Consider the following 20,978-nt stretch of genomic DNA (forward strand, 5'->3'; position numbering starts at 1 on the left):
ACTTACCTTAAAAAACTAAACCCAAACAAACTAAACAATCCACACACATACACTTAACAAAACCCTACACTAAATCTAACATACACTACCATCTGTGTACTTACCTTAACCCGCACCCTAACCCTAAGGTCCGTGACTATCGCACACTTACTTTACGGAGCTATACCGTACCGCAGAAGGACAGCCATGAAGATTCGATGTTTCCGGTTTCGCTTTTCTGGATGTTCGATGTTTTCGCAGTTCGATAAGGACGGGTCGATGTTTAGGGATTTCATAAAGTAAGCGTTCGAGTTACTAATATAGTCCCGAAGAAAAATACAGGCAAATGCACATAGACATGGAAATTTTCACAGTACAAAAAAATAAGAAAACAAAGGGGATAAGTAGAAAAGAGGTTTTAGTAAGAAATAAGTTGAACAAATAGAAACTGCAGTTGTAGGTTATTTGCAGTCTGAAAGATTTAGTGTAGAAAATCCATCATACTGTGGCATTACCTGTGACGGAGCAGTGAGTCTACAGGTGAAGTGGGAGACATCTGAAGAACTGTGACATGGTGATGCTCCTGAGCCTTCTGTAAGAGACCGGTACAGAAGTTCAGTTGATGTTGCTCAGTAAGGGAAGGAGCAGGAAATGGTGACAACTGATGCAGGCAATGTTGTGAAGTAAAGGGCAATAAGTTCCCATATGAAGGAGCAGCAGAAAAAAACAGCTTGTATATGAAGAGACTATGCCACAGAAAGATGTTCTTGAACTTTCTTTAGAAAACTCACAGGAAATGGAAAGCAAAGAATATGCTCTCATTCAAGAAGAAAATAATCTAAGGGAAGAGCTGCTTGATTTAATACAGCTGGATAGACTTAAGATCAATGAAGGAAATAGATTACAGAAAGTAAATAAGACCCAAAATGTTAGTTTGGTAAAACAGATGAACAAAATAATTAAGACGATTAAGAGATATTCATGTGATAGAACAAAAATAGAGAATATATTACTGTGCAACTAAATTAATAACAGTCTTACTACACTAAGGGAAGAGGCAAAATGCCACCATAGAAGCATCAAAGAGAGAAAATGTAAAGAAATCAAGACCATTTAGAGCTATTAGAAGAATGTAGAAGAAAGAACAAATAATCAAAAATACTTGGAAAGACGCACAGTATCAAAACTGATCAGGATCGTGTCATACATTATTACAAATATTTAAACTAAAAATATCAGCACAGGCAGAAAAACTTAGAAGATATGCAGATAAATATAAATCCAAAAGTACAAAATAACCAAGTCATTGATAACACCCCCCCCCCAAAAAAAATATAAAGAACATAGAAATTAAGTAAAAGGAGTAGCAACACCTCCAAAAAAAGAAGTTTACGTATTCTGAAGAAGTGCAAGTTCATCATATAGATCACTGCTGCGGTGTATCTTGCCAACACAAGCTTCCAAGCTTCAGGGCACCTTCTTTGCACTCAAACTGTCAGGTAGCTTGAGCTAAGTTGATTAAAAGGCAAGTTTGGGTGCAAAGCTCTTCAGAGCTTTACTGCCATCGAAGGGTATGCGCCTTCAAGCCGTTTTCTTAATTTGATGATGTTCTTCGTGTTTCACTGTTGCAGTATCACACTTGGGTTATCTGCCTGCAGGTAGCCCTCAGTCAGCCCAAATATCAGAGACTTAGTATTTCTGCATCTGTTGCTGTCGCTCCAGGTCTGACGTCAGGTCGTCGGGGGTATAAAAACAGGCAGCCAACGCCATTAAATCAGTCTTTCTTGCCGAGAAACCCGTAGCAGTTCGCACGAGTGCCGGTCCACAGTTACCTGAGTTTTCATTATCGAATTGAATTATCCTGAAGTCTTCTAAAGCCAAGTACCCCATTAGTGATCCTTTTTTTTTGCTCTAACTGATGTCAGAAAAAAACAATTGTCTTGCCTGTGGAAAGCAAATACCACACAGAGATTTTCATTCTTACTGCGTCACCTGTTTAGGCCCAGACAATGACGTCCCCTGCTGTCGGTTTTGTGCCTTGTTCAATGCCCGAACTGTTCGTCGTCAGGGCTCTTTTTGTTGTTAAATACTTTCGTTCTCTATCTCCATATTCCGAAATGGCTTTGGTAAGCTGTCCAACTATCAATCTACTAAAAAAAGTAAGGATAAAGACAGAAACAGACCGCACGGGTCCAAAGCTGCTGATGATGCTTCCGTTAAGCTAGTCGACAGTTCGCCGTTACTCAGTGAGGTGCTTTTGCGGCCCCTGATGCATGCTTCAGTGCATTCGCTGGCCTGTACTGAGATGCGTTCGGAGTCCGGTATGCCGCAAGACTCTTTTTTGCAACCTGCAGATGTCTCTACCCTGGATGGGTCCAGAGCCGCTGAGCAGGCACTGGCTTCTGAGGAAGATGTTTATCGTGTTTCACTGTTGCAGTCATTATTCTTGGGTTATCCTGCTGGCAGGCTACCCGCAGTCAGCCTGAATTCCAAAGTCCTGGTCCAATGTCGGTTGCTGTCGCCTCTTCCCTGACGTCAGTGCGCCAGGGGTATAAAAGATGCAGCCGACGCCATTTTCTTCAGTCTTTCTTGCCTCGCAGTGCCCGAAGCAAAAGCAGTTCACAAGTGCCGGTCCGCCGACTCCTGAGATTTTCAAATCCGAATTTCAGAACCGAAGTCTTCATTAAAGCTAATTACCCCGTTAGGGAAACTTTTTTTCTTGCTCCAGACCGATGTCAGAAAAAGTTAACAATTGTATTTCTTGTGGGAAGCAAATACCTTATAAGGATTTTCACTCTTACTGTATTCCTTGCCTAGGCCCTGACCACAACGTTGCTAGCTGTCGGTTTTGTGCTAGATTTAACCAACACACTATTAAGCGTCGGTTCGATTTTACATTTCATTATTTTGGCCAAAGGTTTAATTATATAATGCCGTCAGAACAGCCGATGACCGGAGTTTACAAAAAACGTAAGGACAAGGAAAAGGATAGGCATCCGAGGTCCAAAACCGACGACGAGGCCTCCACTAGGCCAGTCACCAGTTCGCCGGCTCTCAGTGAGGCGCTTTTGCAGCCCCTGGCGCCCACTACCTCAGAGCCACAGGCTGCTTCTGACTCTCACGTGGAGCCGACTGGGCCTCTGGATACTCAAGGTATTGGACACTTGGAAATCATTCCCTCAGATGGGTCCAGAGCCGTTGAGCAGGCATCAGCTTCTGAGGGTGTCTTCAGACCTACACAGTTATATATTAAACCATCTTCAGCTCTAAAGACAAAGAAACAAGTACAGCATTCTCCTACTCAGACTACAATGCCTAAAAAACAGATGCTTAAAATGGCCGAAGATCTAATTACTTTGATCAGGAGTTCCCATCCCCCTCCTGATAAGAGGCCTAGGCAAGAGACAGAATATGATTCTTCTGATCAGGTTTCTATTTCCTCTGATTCCTCTTCAGAACAGGATTATTCCATTCCTCCATATGAGGATTCTGATGCTGACGAATCCATTCCTTCAGCCTCTCCTCCTGAGGATTATTCTTTTGGGGAAACACTGCATACCATGAGAGAGCATTTCCACTGGGGAAAGCCAAGATTACTCAGAATCTAAGAAAAGACTCTGAGACTTCCTGCTATTACCTCAGCACAGACCCCTTGCTATTCCACCTGTTCTAGACATTGTAGATGATGTATTTTCAGAGTCTGGCCTGTCTCCAGACTCTTTACCTCCTGCACCTGCTAAGCCTGACAGATACTACAGGGTCCCAGACTCTCATAAATTCCTATATAAAAACCCTGCTGCTGACCCAGAAACTATATCTCAGGGTCCCAAAGGGGTCCAAGCTTCCACTGCAAAAAAAACCCTGTCCCCTCTGATAGGGATTCTAGGGCACTGGACAGATGGGGGAAAAAGTTTACACTTCTGCTACCTTGGCTGTAAGGGCTTTAAATTGTCAGTTTCATATGCTTAAATATCAGCAATACTTAATGTCACTGCTTTAACAGAAAATGTTGACAAATTCTGAATGTTCGGAGAATAAGGAAATGCAGGATTTATTGCATGCAACTGAACAAGTGGGAAAGCATACTTTGCAATATGGTTATGACTGATGCAGGGCTGCTGTTACAGGTTCTGTTATTAGAAGGCATGCTTGGTTAAAGGAACAGAATCTATCTGATCATGTTAATGCAAAATTATTAGATGCCCCATTACATGATACTTTGTTTGGTGCTAAAGCAGAAGAGATGTTGAAGAAAATGGAGGATAAAGCGAAATCCATGCAGACAGTTAAGGATTTTTTACAGGTACAGCCACCCAGATTTAGCAGGAACTGGCCTTCCAAAAATTGGTCCTTTCCAGTGTCAGACAGGCCACAAAGAAGCAGATACAGACGTCCCAGAGGCAGATCTCAGCCCCAAGGCTCATACAGGCATAATCAATGGGGTGCTCCTACCTCCAAAAGTGGAGAAGACAAATCACATCCTTACAGGAAACAGTCCCAATGACTTTCCTCTGCCAGATCCAAGCACTTTTCTTTTGGCAGCCTCCTTAGGGGGAAAACTAGCACTTTTTTCACCAAACTGGCAAAAGATTACCCAAGACAAATGGGTCTTAAACATAGTGTCCCAGGGCTACAGGTTCCATTTTCACACCCTACCAAGGGCAAAAGGTATGCCAGACCTGCCACACAATCAATGGACAGAGGCACAAAAGCAAATTACAGCCCTCATGGACATGGGGGCCATTCAACAAGTACCACAACAAGAGCTGGGGCAAGGATTTTACTCGAGACTTTTCTTGGTGCCCAGAAAGGACAAAACCTGGAGACCAATACTGGACCTGTCTATACTAAACATGTTTCTGGAGGTTCCAAAATTCAACATGTTGACTCTACAGCAGCTACTGCCCTTGCTGGGCAAGAAGGCTTGGCTCGTAACTTTGGACCTAAAAGAGGCATACCTGCATGTCCCAATCAGACAATCTTGCAGAAGATGCCTCAGATTCATAGCTGCCTCAATGCACTACCAATTCTCTGCACTGCCCTTTGGCTTATCCACTGTGCCCAGGGTCTTCACAAAATACCTGGCACTAGTACTTGCATTTTGCAGACAAAGAGGAATTCAAATATATCCCTACTTGGATGATTGCCATATTCAGGCAGAGAACAAAGACATTCTTCTAAAGCATCTGGCGTTTGTAAAAAGATTACTAATTTGCCTAGGGTACACAGTAAACAAAAATAAATCAAAACTAGTACCCTGTCAAGAGATAATATTCCTGGGTGCAAGCTTAAATACAACTGCCCAGATGGCTTATCTCAGTCCAGACAAACAAAAGCAACTGACTTTTTACTTCAAAAACTTGGCAACAAAGACCCAGTTATCTGCAAGGAAAATCCTGCAGGCCTTGGGCTTCATGGCATCCTGCATCATACTAATTCCATATGCCAGACTGCATATGAGGAAACTACAATGGTATCTAAAAAGTGTTTGGACTCAGCATTGCCACAGCCTGGAGACAGTAATTACCCTTATTCCCTGCCTGCAACCGGAGTTTCGATGGTGGGCACAGGCCTGTCACCACAACAAGGGTCTACCATTCACCTTACTCGCAGCCAGACAGACAATGACAACGAATGCATCAGATTAGGCCTGTGGGCCACATATGGCAGGAAAATGTATTCAGTGCACATGGCCTGCAAGCCAGATGCATCTTCATATCAATCAAAAAGAGATGCTAGCTGTTCAGAATGCCCTGACAGCTTTCAATGACCTACTTCATCCAGGACAGTTACTGATAAAGACGGACAATACTACGGTCATGTGGTACATAAGCAAGCAGGGAGGCACACATTCCTACCCCCTCTGCAGACAAGCAATGACCTTGTGGGGCACAGCATTAATTTACCAAGTTCACCTGCAAGCACAATTCCTGCCAGGAAAAACAAATACTCTGGCAGACTAACTAAGCAGAAACCTCATGGATCCCCACGAGTGGAAACTGGATCCACAAGTCTTCAGCATGATAACAAGGAAATGGGGATGCCCAGACATAGATCTATTTGCCTCCCCTCTCAACTGCCAATTACAGAGATTTTGCACAAGGATTTATCACAAACAAGCATGGAGAGTGGACGCCCTATCCTTCATCTGGAAAAACCTAACAGTATATGGCTTTCCTCCACTGCCTCTCCTTCCCAAGGTACTCCTAAATGTCAGACAAGAGAAGCCAAAAATGATACTGATTGCACCAGACAGGCCACGCCAGCACTGGTACCGAATACTAAAGAGCTTGTCTCAAGGTCCAGCATGGATATTGCCTCAAACTTCCCACTTGCTGACCCAACAAAACAATCAGATCCTGCACAGTCAACTCAGGACCTTAAATGTGGCAGCATGGCGGATAATGTAGCCATTCAAAACACTCCTCTTTCAAAAGCTGGTATGGATGTCATCTTGGAGGCCAGGAGGCCCAGTACCAGAAAATCTAATGCAGAAAAATGGAAGAGATTCTGTGCTTGGAACCAGGAACAAGGCATTGACACGTATGTTCCAAATATTCCTCAGATTTTACAATACCTCACTGAGATGCTGGACTAAGGCCTTTCCTTTTCATCAATTAAGATTCATACCTCTGCCATTTCAGCCCATTACAATACGGAACCTCCTATCTTTTCTCATCCTTTAATAAGGCAGTACCTCAGAGGGGCCAAAAACATAAGGCCTCCAAGGAGAGCACCAATACTTGCATGGGACCTCAGTTATGTCTTGGAAAAACTCACTCTGCCTCCCTTTGAACCAGCCTCAACAGCTGATATAAAATTCTTATCCTGGAAAACAGCTCTGCTCCTAGCAATTACTTCTGCAAGACGAGTCTTGGAGTTGCAAGCACTCATGGCTGTGAAACCTTTTATCATTTTTCATCCAGACATGGTTTCTCTGAGGACAAACCCAATATTTATGCTTAAGGTGGTGTCCAGTGTTGCCCTCAACCAAACCATTCACTTGCCCACCTTTTATCCAAACCCACAGAACAAGGGTGAGAAAATTCTGCATTCTTTGGACATACACAGGCAGCTACGCTTCTACTAGGTCAGAACTAAAGCTTTCAGAAGGACTGAGCAACTTTGTGTCATATGCTGCAGGATCACAAGGAAAGGCTATCTTAAAACAGACTATTTCTGAATGGATAGGTCATTGCATCAGTTTCTGCTATTCCCAACATGGCAAGTCAGTGCCTAAGGGCATTAGGCCTCATTCTACCAGAGCAGTAGCCACTTCAGCAGCCTTCCTCAGAGGAGTCCCAACCAAAGACATCTTAGAGGCTGCAACGTGGAGTTCAGTGCACACTTTTACAAAGCACTACCACTTACCTCTTTACTCTAAATCCAGAGCAGGCTTTGCCACTGCAGTGCTGCAGGACCTCATAGCCTCTCCTAATCCTATTTAGCTCAACCACCCATTCTCAGCTTTGGGATTCAACCCAAGAGTAATGACTGCAACAGTGCAACACAATGAACATAGTACAGTTGTGTACCTACCATACATGTAGATGTTAGAGTGTATTCACTGTTGCTGTCCAGGTTACCCTCCCCCCGTCCCCCTTTCTTTTGCTGGGGTTTATCTGTACTTCTCTATTCTTTACAACCTTTGTGGTGCATTTGCTTGTAGATGAAGGAAATGTTTACAAACTGCATGTATGTTTATTTGCATAATATATTAAGTCTACCCTTTTTGGGGCACCTGACATCTGGGGCAAGAAAAACTGAAGAAAATGGCATCGGCTGCATCTTTTATACCCCTGGTGCACTGACATCAGGGAAGAGGCGACAGCAACCGATGCCGGACCAGGACTTTGGAATTCAGGCCGACTGCGGGTAGCTTGCCAGCAGGATAACCCAAGAGTAATGACTGCAACAGTGATTAGATAACATATACATTTATGGTAGGTACACAACTGTACTTTCTTTGCACTACCGATATTCGACACAGACTACTTCTTTTACGTCTTCAGTTCTGTCTAAAACTACCGAGTTTCTAAGGCCAAGAGTACGTGCTACGCCTAAAAAAACGACGACCCAAAAACATGATTATCTTCCTTGCCACAACATCACATGCTTAAAATGGCAGAAGAGCTTGTTATGTTGATTAGGGGAAGTCCGCCTTCCCCTGCTATGAGTAAAAGAGACCTGTACCCAGCTGCTTTAACAGACCATGAGTCTGACTTTGAGGTATCTGATTATGAAGACATGCCTTTATCTGCTTATGAGGATTCAGATGCAGAGGAATATATTTCCCCTGCTTCTCCTCCAGAGGATTTTTCTTTTGGTGAAACCTTACATACGAGAGCATTTCCACTGGGAATGCCAAGACTATCCTCAGTCCAAAAAGAGAATTTCTAGACTTGCCACAACATAGGTCTTTAGCAAGAACCCCAGTCCTGGATGTTGTGGATGTTGTCTTTATGGAATCAAGTTCAACTCCTGATACTTTACCCCCTGCTCCTAGGAAACCAAACAGGTTCTACAGAGTACCTGACTCTCTCAAATTCCTTTTCAGAAATCATACTGCTAACCCAGAGGTCATCTCCCAGGGGCCTAAAAGTATCAAAGCAACTACAGCTAAGAATCCCACCCATTCGGACAGAGACTCCAGAGCTTTAGACAGATGGGGTAAGAAAGTATACACCTCTGCACCTCTAGCCATTAGGCCTTTGAATTTCCAGTTTCAAATGCTGAAGTACCAACAACATGTTATGGAACTTATTAAGCAAAAAATAGCTACTTTTACGGACTGTGCAGAAAATAAAGAATTACAAGAGCGTATGCATTCTGCAAGCCAAGTCAGCAAGCATACATTGCAATGAGGCTTTGATGCCCTAGAAGTATCTTCCAGGGCAGCAGTCACTGATTCTGTACTGAGAAGGCATGCTTGGCTTAAGGAGAAAACCTTGCTGGACCATGTCAAATCAAAATTACTAGACACTCCTTTGAATATCTGTTTGGCACCAAAGCAGAAGAGGTTCTAAAAAAGATGGAAGAAAAAGTTAAATCTATGCAGACAGTCAAAGATTTCTTGTAAGTACAGCCTCCTAGATTCAGTAGGTATTGCCCCTGGAAACCTTGGTCCTTTCCAGCCCCCTCAAGGCCATCTCAAACTTGACCCAGGGGAAACAGACCCCCCCCCCCCCAGACTACAGTCTCTGGGTATGCTGAGATCTAAGCAATGGAGTGCCTCCACTTCAAAAACAGGGAGTGCTAAGCCACCCCCTTACGGGAAGAATTCCCAATGACTTCTCAACTCCACTACCCACCTCTGTCCAACTGCTTGTGCCCCTAGGAGGAAAACTTGCCCCATCATGCAAAAAACTGGACTTCATCACCAAAGACCAGTGGGATGTCCTTCAAGAATGCAACTGCAGTCATAACATATGGGTTGTCCTGCCTCAGGCAGCCCTTGGTCGGCCGGATTCCAAAGTCTGGGTCCGGCGTCAGCTGGTGTCGCCTCCTCTCCGACGTCAGAACGGCTGGAGTATAAAGGCATCGGCCGACACCATATTCTTCAGTCTTTCTTGCCGCTCGGTGCCCGAAGCAGAAGCAGTTCGCAAGTGCCGGTCAGTCAGCTCCTGTGTTTTCAGTACCGAAGTCATCTAAAAGCTAAGTACCCCGTTGGGGAACATTTTTTCTTGCCTCAGCCGATGTCAGAACAAATTGAGAAAGTTAATAATTGTTTGTCTTGTGGTAAACAAATACCTCATAAGGACTTCCATTCTTATTGCCTCCCTTGCCTGGGCCCAGACCACGACGTCTCGGCCTGTGCTGCCTGTGCTTGCTTTTAATAAGCGCACTCTCAGGCGCCGGGCAGAATTTGCCGAAGACTTTTTCGGCGAATCTTTCGCTTATATCATGCCATCGGAACAACCGACAACTCAATCTACCAAAAAACGAAAGGACCGGGACCGACATCCTCGGCCCGCGTCCTCCACCGATACTCCTCCTAAACCCTCCACGAGTACTTCGGTCCCTTCGGAAGTGGTAATTCAACCGCTCCAGGCCAACGACACAGCGTTGACACGTCCTTCGGTCTCGGAGTCTACACCGGTGCCGGTTGTTGATTTTCCTCCAGAAACCGAAGTTCTGGATCGTCCCGACACCTTTCCTGTGGACAAGGTTACTCCTGCACGTGGGGCAGCTAGGCCTCCTGTATCCATGTCCATCAAGGCCTTTGCACGTGCTAAGGCCGCCAGCCAGGCCAAGGCCCATCCTAAACCTACTGCCCAGGCCCCTTCTTCTGATAAACAGATCATGTCTCTTGCTGCAGATCTTATTTCTCTTATCAGGGGGTCTCAGCCTCATCCAGACAGAGGTTCTCAGCCGCCTGCAGAGAAAAGACCCAGAACTGAGCAGGCCGACAACCTCTCTTCAGATGAAGCCTCTGGGGATTCTGAGCATTCAGATACCCAAGAAGAATCCTTCCAGGCCTATGAGGACTCTGATGCTGAGGAATCAATTCCCTCTGCCTCTCCTCCAGAGGATTTTTTTCGGTGAAGTCCTACACTCTATGAGGGAGCATTTTAAATGGCAGGGTCAGGAATTCTCTGATTCCAGGAAAAGGCTACGTACCTTCCTCAAGCTACCCCAGCACAGACCTTTAGCTATCCCTCCAGTTATGGATGTCCTGGATGATGTTTTCTCTGACTCCAGTGCTAACCCTGATTCTCTCCCTCCTGCTCCTGTCAAGCCAGGCAGATATTATAGGGTCCCTGACACCCACAAACATCTCTTTAAGGCCCATTCTGTGGATCTAGAAACTATTTCACAGGGCCCCAAGGGAGTGGCTACTTCCACAGCCAAGAATCCACTGCCAGCGAATAGGGAAGCTAGGTCCCTGGAGAGATGGGGTAAAAAAGTTTATACCTCTACCACCCTGGCCATGAGGTCACTTAACTGCCTTTTTCATATGTTTCAGTACCAGGATTTTTTACTGGATGATTTACAGAAAAAGCTAGCCTCTCCTGAGCCTATTGATAGAAAGGCATTGCAGGATCTAGTACATAACGCTCAGCAGGTTAGCAATCATTTTCTTCAGTGTGGTTATGATGCATTGGAGGCTTCATGTAGGGCAGCTATGACTGGGGCTGTTATATGTAGACATGCTTGGTTAAAAGAACAGCCACTGCCAGACCATGTTAAAGTAAAGTTACTTGATGCACCTCTGGAAAAACAGAAGCTTTTTGGTGCTAATGCACAAGATGTGTTGAAGTCCATTGAGGAAAAAGCTAAATCAGTACAGACAGTCAAAGATTTCCTCCAGGTTCAGCCACCCAGATTCAGCAGGAATTGGCCTTCAAAGAATTGGTCCTTTCCAGACACTGACAAGTTTCAAAGGGGAAAAAACAGGCGTGCCCGAGGTAGAGGGCAATACCGAGGCTCCTACAGGGGCCGCCAATGGCAACCACCAAATCAAAGAAGTGGCGCAGACAGTCCAGCTACACCACAAGGACAACCACAATGACTTGACTTTCATGCCGTCTACAAAGGCTCAGAGAAGCACCTTTGGGCGGAAAATTATCCTTATTCTCAAAAAACTGGCATATCTTAACCAAGGACAACTGGATTCTGGATTTAATAGACAAAGGTTACAGATTCCACTTCCATACTTTACCAATAAGACAAGGCATGCCAAACCTGCTACTTCATCAAAGGGCAGAGGCACTCATTCAAGTTTCAAAGCTGTTAAATATAAAAGCAATACAAAAGGTCCCTCCACAGGAACAAGGCCAGGGATTTTATTCAAGACTGTTCCTTGTTCCAAGAAAGGAAAACAAATGGAGGCCTATACTGGACTTGACTACTCTAAATACTTATCTCATTGTGCCAAAGTTCAAAATGCTGACGTTGCAGCAACTCCTTCCCATGCTGGGCAAGGGGTCTTGGCTGGTCACTCTGGACCTCAAGGAAGCATACCTGCATGTCCCAGTCAGACAAAGCTGCAGAAGATACCTCAGAGTTCTTGCAGGGACAGAGCATTATCAATTCTCAGCATTGCCGTTTGGCTTATCTACTGCGCCCAGAGTGTTCACAAAATGCCTGGCATCGGTAGTGGCACACTGCAGACTTCAGGGGATTCAAATATACCCCTACCTGGACGACTGCCTCATACAAGCAGACAACAAACAAACCTTGATAGCAAACTTGGACTATGTCATTCAATTACTACTGGCCTTGGGATACACAGTCAACATTCAGAAATCAAGACTTCTGCCATCCCAACAAATTATTTTCCTAGGAGCCAAACTGGACACAGAAACCCAAATGGCTTATCTCAGAGGAAAAACAACAGCAGTTACCAGAGTACTTCAAAGGCCTAGCAAAGCTCTCCCAGCAGACTGCAAGGAAAATCCTGCAGGCCCTGGGGTTCATGGCATCTTGCATTCTTCTGATACCTTTGGCAAGACTTCATATGAGAAAGCTGCAATGGTACTTAAAAAGCTTATGGTCCCAACACAGCCAAAGCCTAGAGGACGTAATCCCACTCATTCCATGTCTGCAAAGAGAATTTTTGTGGTGGGCTCAAGCAAGTCAGTTAAACAAAGGCATGTCTTTCAACAAACCTCAAGCAGGTCAAATGATTACAACAGACGCCTCAGACCATGGTGGAACATGGAGGGCAGATGCATTCAAGGTCAATGGACACCAAGGGAAAAGCATCTGCACATAAACCAAAAAGAGATGTTGGCAGTGATACATGCAATCGAGACTTTCGAAAAATCACTTCAACAAGGACATTTGCTAATAAGGACAGACAACACCACTGTTATGTGGTATATAAACAAGCAGGGAGGCACTCATTCTTATCCCCTCTGCAGACTAACAATGATTCTCTGGGAGAAATCCCTAAGTCTGAAGATACATTTGCAATCCCAGTTTGTGCCAGGCAAGGACAATGTACTGGCGGACAAGCTGAGCAGAAATTTCTTGGATCCACACGAATGGATGCTGCATCCTCACATTTTCTCACAAATAACAAGGACATGGGGAAGACCGGACATAGATCTCTTTGCTTCTCACACGAATCATCACCTGGAAAAGTTCTGTACAAGGACCCACCATCCTCTAGCCTGGAAAACGGATGCTCTCTCCTTCAGCTGGAATTCCCTAACAATTTATGCATTCCCTCCTCTACCACTGCTGACCAAGGTGATACTGAAGATCAAAGCAGAACAACCAACAGGCATTTTGATAGCTCCAGACTGGCCAAGGCAGCACTGGTACCCATTGCTGTTGAGCATCTCGGACCAAACCGTGGCCTCTGCCCCTATGGCCTCTGCTTCTAGCACAACACAATTACAGGACTGTTCATCAAAACCTGAAAACATTGCATCTGACAGCCTGGAGGATACCATAACTCCTTCCGATATCTCTCTTTCCAAAAAAGTTCAAGAGATCTTACTGGAAGCATGCAGACCTTCCACCAGAAAAACCTATTCAGCCAAGTGGAAGACATTCGTCATCTGGAATGCTAACAGGGGTCAGGATACAACAGTATTGAGTATACCTCAGATATTGGAATACTTGGCAGAAATGTTTCATACTGGTCTCTCATATTCTTCCATAAAGATTCATGCCTCAGCAATCTCGGCAAAATACAATTGTGATCCACCTGTGTTTTCACATCCTTTGCTAAGACAGTTCCTAAGAGGGATAAATAATATCAAACCTCCCAGGAAACCGCCAGTACCTGCATGGGACCTCAATTTCGTCTTGGAAAAATTAATGCTTCCTCCCTTTGAACCAGCAGCAACTTCAGAAATGCAATTTCTCTCATGGAAAACGGTTTTCCTATTGGCAATCACATCAGCAAGAAGAGTCTCGGAGATACAGGCGCTCATGGCAGTACCTCCTTTTCTCATTTTTCATCAGGACAGAGTTTCTCTCAGAACCAATCCTTCATTCATGCCAAAAGTAATTTCCAGGGTGTCTCTCAATCAAGCCATTCACCTGCCTACTTTCTTCCCCAATCCTCAAAACAGGGGGGGAAGCACCGCTGCATACTTTGGACATACACAGACAACTACGCTACTACTTGGACAGAACTAAGGCCACCAGAAAGTCTGACCAACTGTTTGTAGCCTATGCTGCTGGAGTACAAGGAAAAGCAATCTCCAAACAAACAATTTCCAAATGGATTGGACACTGCATCAGATTCTGCTATTCTTTTCATGGAAAAGGTGTGCCAACCAATATTAGGCCATACTCCACCAGAGCTATAGCCACATCCACAGCTTTTCTAAGAGGAGTGGCTACAAAGGACATTCTAGAGGCTGCTACATGGAGCTCCGTGCATACATTTACCAAGCACTACAACCTGCCTTTATACTCCAGATCCCGAGCAGGCTTTGCTTCGGCAGTCCTGCAGGGCATTTTAGCTACACCATCACTTTCTTAGTTCCAACCACCCCCAGCTTGGCTATGGTATTCAACCCATATGTTATGACTGCAGTTGCATTCTTGAAGGACATAGTACAGTTTTGTACCTACCATAAATGACCATAAATGTAGATGTCCGATAGATATGCAACTGCAGTAGGATTTTCCCACCCTCCTACCCCTCTGCAACCTTCTTTATGGGTCCACTACCCCTATTCCTATTAGCTGGGGTATCTCCTATAGTGTATCTGTTTATTACTGTTGTGCATGTCTGGAATTGTTTATCCATTCACCAAATTTAGCCTTCCTAGGAGGGCACCTGGCATCTGGGGCAAGAAACACTAAAGAAGATGCTGTCGGCTGATGCCTTTATACTCCAGCCGTTCTGACGTCGGAGAGGAGGCGACACCAGTCGACGCCGGACCCAGACTTTGGAATCCGGCCGACCGAGGGCTGCCTGAGGCAGGACAACCCATATGTTATGACTGCAGTTGCATATCTATCGGACATCTACATTTATGGTAGGTACAAAACTGTACTTTTTCAACATTATATCCCAGGGGTGCAAATTTGACTTCCACTCACTGCCAACCTCAGAAGGGTTCCCAGACTTTCCTCCAAACCAGTGGGCAGAGGCACAAAACCAAGTTCAATCCCTGCTCTCCATAAGGGCAATTCAACCTGTACCTGCAGTTCAGGTAGGTCAAGGGTTCTATTCCAGACTTTTCCTGGTACCCAGAAAAGAGGGCACTTGGCGCTCAATCCCAGATCTTTCCATCCTAAACACCTTCCTGGTGGTACCAAAATTCAAAATGCTTACCCTGCAGTAGCTTCTTCACAGGTGATGACTACAACAGCGAATACACTCGAACATCTACATTTATGGTAAGTGTACACAACTGTACTTTCTGGGACTGTGGGTGGAGACAAGAAGTCTGAAAGCAGGCTCAGAAAATTTAGGAATATCTGCTTCAAAAGGAAGCAAAGCATACTTGGGCATTCTGTATATTAGACGTAAGGGCATTCTGTATATTAGACGTAAAGGAAGTTGTCAGTGTCTGGAAAGATACGTAAATGAACACTATTGGACTTGACCGCTATTGAACTGCAGAGTACTGAAGTTAAAGCAATCATCACTCTAAGCTGGAAGAGGATGAAAACACTGTGGACACATGAATTACATAAGAAGTTCCTGGACATGGGGAGCAAATAACAGAAACTGACTTGAATGATGAAAAGGAGGGGAGTGGAAAAATGAGAAAGTTGAGGAAAGAGGTATTAGAATATTATACTAGTAAATATAATACCAGGAGGAAGGGGAGGATGCAACCAAGGGGGGAAGGATAGGGATAGCTAAGGAAATGAATCATCTAACCACTATTTAGATGTGGTGTGCCATGTACAAGGACTGCATTGAATGTGATGTACTGTATCGTGTTAATACAGTTAAAAAAATCTCCATGCGCCTTGCTTTGTTTGGACATTTTTTTTTTCTTTTTTTAAATAAATAAAACATTCTTTCAACATTTACATTGAACCAATCTGTTCAGTTACCAGTCTTCATCCCAAGCAGGAAAACAGAGTGGGAAAACTGTTGTACTTCATGAATGTGTATATTGAAATAAAATTCTACAAGGTAGTATAAAATGCATTGTAAATAATGACCATGTGTCCCTCTTTTGCATGCTAAACAGGGGTTCCCAACCTCATCACACACCTAATTCAATGGGTGGGCTCACTGCTTTGGTAGATATGGCAGAACATTAATAAAGGTAATTAAAGACCACTTAACAATTATGGGTGTCACTTTTGCTAAAATTTGTCAAGGATACCTCAGCAGAGCACTTCTGTGAAGCTACCATTTGGAATTATGAGCATTACAAGCTGAACAAGTAATCTAATTGTAGAGCTGAATTTGGAAGGGCAATCATACAGGGCAGTTTTTAATAACTGTTTATTATTATATTTGTCGTGAGTAGCACAAAATATTGTGCCTTGACTGTGATCAAGGAGACTTCAATTCCAGTAACAGATGTGAGCACAGGGGGTGGTGATAGGGGGGAGGGGGATATGGATCAGCCAATGATCTTTTGGTCTCTTCCCTGTAGTTTCAGGGTTTTAGTTATACCCGGTACTGTCACTGGATAGTGAAGGCTGAATTTCCTGTAGTTATTTATGCTGCTTCATTAGCTGACAGCTCTAGTAGTGGTGAAGCAGTGACACAGCTATCATATGAGTGAGAGCATGGTGTGACGTGCTTAGTTGGCACTACACTCTCATCCTTCCTGGGAGGGTAGTTAATTCCCCTGTCATTTAATTAAAATGCTGTACACTGCAGCATTATAACATCCCTTTCTCATCTCTTGCCTTGATACAAGTGGTGACATTACAGTAAGTAGTATCAGTAGAGATATCCTTCCTGAAGAGGGAGGACCCAAGGTGGCTTCATCAGGGTCTTCTGGTTCCCATGTGATAGAATGAGTGGATGTGGGATGAGGTGGGCAGTGAATGTGAAGGTCACAAAAATGTTCTGCATGGTAGGTAAAGTGGTGTTTGCTACCTTTGTCATATTTCAGAACTTCTCCCTGATGTAGAATAGCATAATTTTGTAAGAATATTTATTCTGACTGAGAAAATACTCTCTCTCTGGTCATTTGTTGAAAAACCTTGATTTAAGCTGCAAACATGGTTCTCTTTGCAAATCCAGCTCTGCTCAAAAATAAACGTAGTGCTATTTGCACCTAAACCAGGCACAATGTTTCTAATGCCTAATACTGTAACAACCTGGGCATACCCACTGCTTCAGTCTGTTAGAAAGTTAATATTACATTTCAGATTCAGCTTCCATCAAAAAAGGTATGGTCTGTACAGCTACTGGGTTGATTTACTGGTTGAGTTAAAATGTGATTGGCATGTGTCTTCTAAATTCATGGCATCAATAACTCGGGTACAGAAACAGCGTGGTAAGATTCAAGCTTTAAGCATTGATGACAAATGACAGTGCTGTATTATAAACTGTTGGATTTGGTTTCAAACCTCTGTCAATGCTATTTCACAGAAATCTGTCATCCAGTCAAATGTAGATTCTGTACCCTGTTTTTTTTTCCAAACCATGCTTTTGTGCATTTAAAATTACTCCCATTATGATTGCAAGAGGTATTTGTTTGCTTTAGGTATACGGTCCCTAGACGTAGTGGTTTCACTTATAACCTTATCTCTACAAACTTGTTAAAGGTTTTGTTTAAATTGTTTGCCTTATTCAGTAGAGAGGCATATCTCAACCATTGTAAAATTGCTTTTCTACACATAAACCTAATGTATATTCTTTAAACACAATGTCTTATGTCATTGACTAAGCATTAAATGGTCACCCATCTGGACTGCATGGTAACAAATGAGCTCAAGTATGATGTTCATAGGTTCATAGGTTCATACTAGGCTATCTGCCTTACGCCACCCCTTTAGTATGGGGAACTATACCCATTATTTTGCTGTGCCTCTGATGTGTAACAGGTCTGATGGTCGGCAGGCATAGGGGCAAAAAGAACCTTGGGAAAAGCAAAACAGGTTTTACCAGCTGTAGCCTACTTTTTTTTTTTACGTCCTGGACAGTCCTGTTAGACTTGACTCTTTTTGTGAATGATTTTTACCAGGAACTGATTTTAACTATGGATGCTGTTAAAACATGCAAATTTTCTGTTGATTGTGGTAATGAGGTTGAGGTCTCTGGAGCGTACGGTGTGGAAGGATTGGGATTTCTTTAGATGTAGCATTGCTAACAGAGCTGGGTCAGACATGGCTTTGTAAGGCAAGCAGAAATCGCCTCTTAGTAGACAATATGAGACAGAGAATGGCTGGAGTTTTTGAGTCAGTTTGTGTAGGACATATGTTTAAGGCCTAAGATCCTCTAGGTGAGGTACTTTTGTGGCATTTCCAGCTGTTGCACATGTCTAGTGAGGTACATGCCAAATGGGGCATTATACTCTATGATTGACCTAATGAAGGAATAGTAGAGGGAGATTGACCTCCTTCTTCCTGGATGCAAAACCCTTGGTAATGAGACGTGCTACATAGAAGGGCTTCCTAACCACAGTGGCAATGTGGTGGTCGATGGAGAGGTTGCTGTCAACATTCTGAAGTGGAGTCTAAAAACATAAAATGGTTTCACTATCAGTCTGGGATTACTAAAAGGAGTATTAATGTCCCTGGCAACAACTGTAAAATATATGGAGAAACTAAAAATTTTGAATAATGGTTCAATTTGTAAATTAAACAAATACGTGAAAAGAGTGCAGCCTTGCCCACTACCATTTTTTATTCAAAATGAGTGTGAAATGATAACCACTTAGGCACAAGTTGAATGATCAAAATAAAAAACATGCAGCAGTTCGACAAAAGATTCAGGAAAATTTCATAAGTTCATAGGTGTTGTACTATACTAATGGCCCGGGAGCCTTTACAATACTAGCCCATACAAGTGCCCTGGTATTGTGCCGCCTGACATTAGTGCCCAGTGCCTTTATCAAGTCAAGCCACTGGAGTGATCCCTGGGGTGAACTTTCTATTTCCCATCCACTCTTCAAGATTTCTCTTGAAGAGGGCCAGTGTGGTGCTCTGCTGGACATGTATGGGAAGTCTATCCCAGAGCATGGACAGTCGCTGGGTGATGAATCTCTCTCTCTCCCGCACGTTTTGGTTATACAGTAGGAAAATGTTGTTGAGGAAATTGTAGATTAGATTAGATTAGATTAGTCCATTGACCTCTTGTATGCAGTACCGTACTAATGCAGGTAGTGATTTACACAGTGATACATTATCTTTACGCAAGCTGCTAGCTAATTGCAAATGTTTTTTATCCAGATTGTCTCCTTTCTGAAAGGAGATATTTTTTTTCTTAGCCTTCATTTTTCCATGTCAGTTGACTGTTGTAAGAGAAAATGATCAAGCCAATGTCTGTGAATGTTTTTTAGTTATGTAACAAAGTCAGTTCTTTATGATTACTGAGTAATGGTACGAAGAAATGAATAAACTGGTAAAAAAAAAAGTTTCCCGTTTACACGAGCAGCTAGGATAGGTAATACATATCTGTAGTCAGCTTAGCTGTCTTTGCAGTAGGTGTCACAATTTTAACAAATTGCTAACTACACATATCCTACATCATCTCTGTAACAACTTCTTTCTTGCGCTCTCTGTTTAAAACACAATGTATACTGGCTTTTTGTTGTGTATGAGAAGAGTCATCCAGAATGTATATTATATAATACAGTGTAAAACTGCAAACAAGTGAATTTGTTATCTTTAGCCATGTTGTCTTTTTTGAAGCATATCTGTTTCATCTTTTTTTAGAGGAGCACTTTATTTTGTCTCAAGCTGCCCTGCTGGAACAGATGAATAACCTTCTGCCAATGCTAGAGAGTGCACATATTAAAGGTACTGTAGCTGTATGTCATTGTATTTTTCATGTTTACCAGGTTGTTCAACACTACTGCATACTTCCCAACTTCCAGTCATTAAAACAGTATTTCAGAACTATTTATCCCTTGAAAGGAGAAATAAAGGATTGCTGGGGGATGACTTGCCATCTTATATGTAAAGGTTTAAAATGTAGTCTGTTAGCCATTTCTGTGCTTGGATATTGTCTGCTTTCATGGAAGTACAAGTGGAGATGTAGCTGAGAGTTTGTGTACAGATTCTTTTTCTTTAGTGCTATCTTCTAATGCAGTGGAGCCCTATTAACTGCATGCCTTTTGACCTTATTTTAGCAGCTGCAAGGAGCAAATAGGAATCATGTTTTCATTCAGATATATTTTGCAATGTGTTCTTGTAATATGGAAGTAACAAATTCTCTCTCTGTTTCAGCTGTTCCAGAGCATGCCTCCAGGCTTCATTCCCTATCTCAAGTACATATAAAGCAGCAGGTAAAGGGACTGCTATTATAATGTATTTTATTTATAAATTTGTACAAGTTTCTTGGCCAGTAATAGTTAGCCGTGTACTTCACCAGAAGATATCATTTTCTGCACCTGTTCATAGTTAAGTACTAGGCTGGCCGCCCTTGTTGGACTATTGTAAGCCTAGCTAATTTCTTCTTAGTGAGAGTCAAACCCTGTAACTTTTGTCTGTGAGATAAACACCTTAACCACTGGTCAACTCCCATCCCGTTCCTGCCACCTAAGCCTTGAATAGTCATTAAGTCAGAAATTAATGCTTGCTATTTTCAAACCATGTAACTGTAGATTGTCATAAGTTTTAGTTTGCTGGCATGCTGGAAATGGAAAGGCACATTCGTGCATGCTTTTATTTGTGCTTCACATCTGGTATAATTATATAATCGTGAAAATAAAAGTGCTTGTTGTTCTGAGATATGCCCTAGAACGTGTCACACCATGCTCTGAAAAGTGAGGTTAGTTGCTATTACGTCCTTCTCCAGAAAAGAAAAGCACTTTATAGGACAGTCTTTCCATCTGCTATTCCCCAAGACCTCCAAGATTGTTTCCAGTCCTATATTCTTGGTAGTGGCTGTAAGCATAGTGTGTCTTTGCAGTTGACAGTTATAGTTGCATGCTGTTGTG

At 43.2% G+C, this 20,978-nt stretch overlaps 1 protein-coding gene across 1 annotated transcript in view; it reads left to right on the plus strand.

Moving 5' to 3' along the window:
- Nucleotides 1-20,978, plus strand: part of DCTN3 (dynactin subunit 3) — a 340,986-nt gene that overhangs the window by 183,490 nt on the left and 136,518 nt on the right. The window contains exons 4-5 of the mRNA XM_044077776.1: nt 19,753-19,836; nt 20,266-20,324. Of these exons, the coding sequence (XP_043933711.1) occupies nt 19,753-19,836; nt 20,266-20,324 (143 nt within the window). The remainder of the gene's footprint in view (nt 1-19,752; nt 19,837-20,265; nt 20,325-20,978) is intronic.

Source organism: Protopterus annectens, chromosome 1.part1 (genome assembly GCF_019279795.1).
Source record: "Protopterus annectens isolate FY-2018-M chromosome 1.part1, PAN1.0, whole genome shotgun sequence".
NCBI classification, from domain to species: Eukaryota; Metazoa; Chordata; order Ceratodontiformes; family Protopteridae; genus Protopterus; species Protopterus annectens.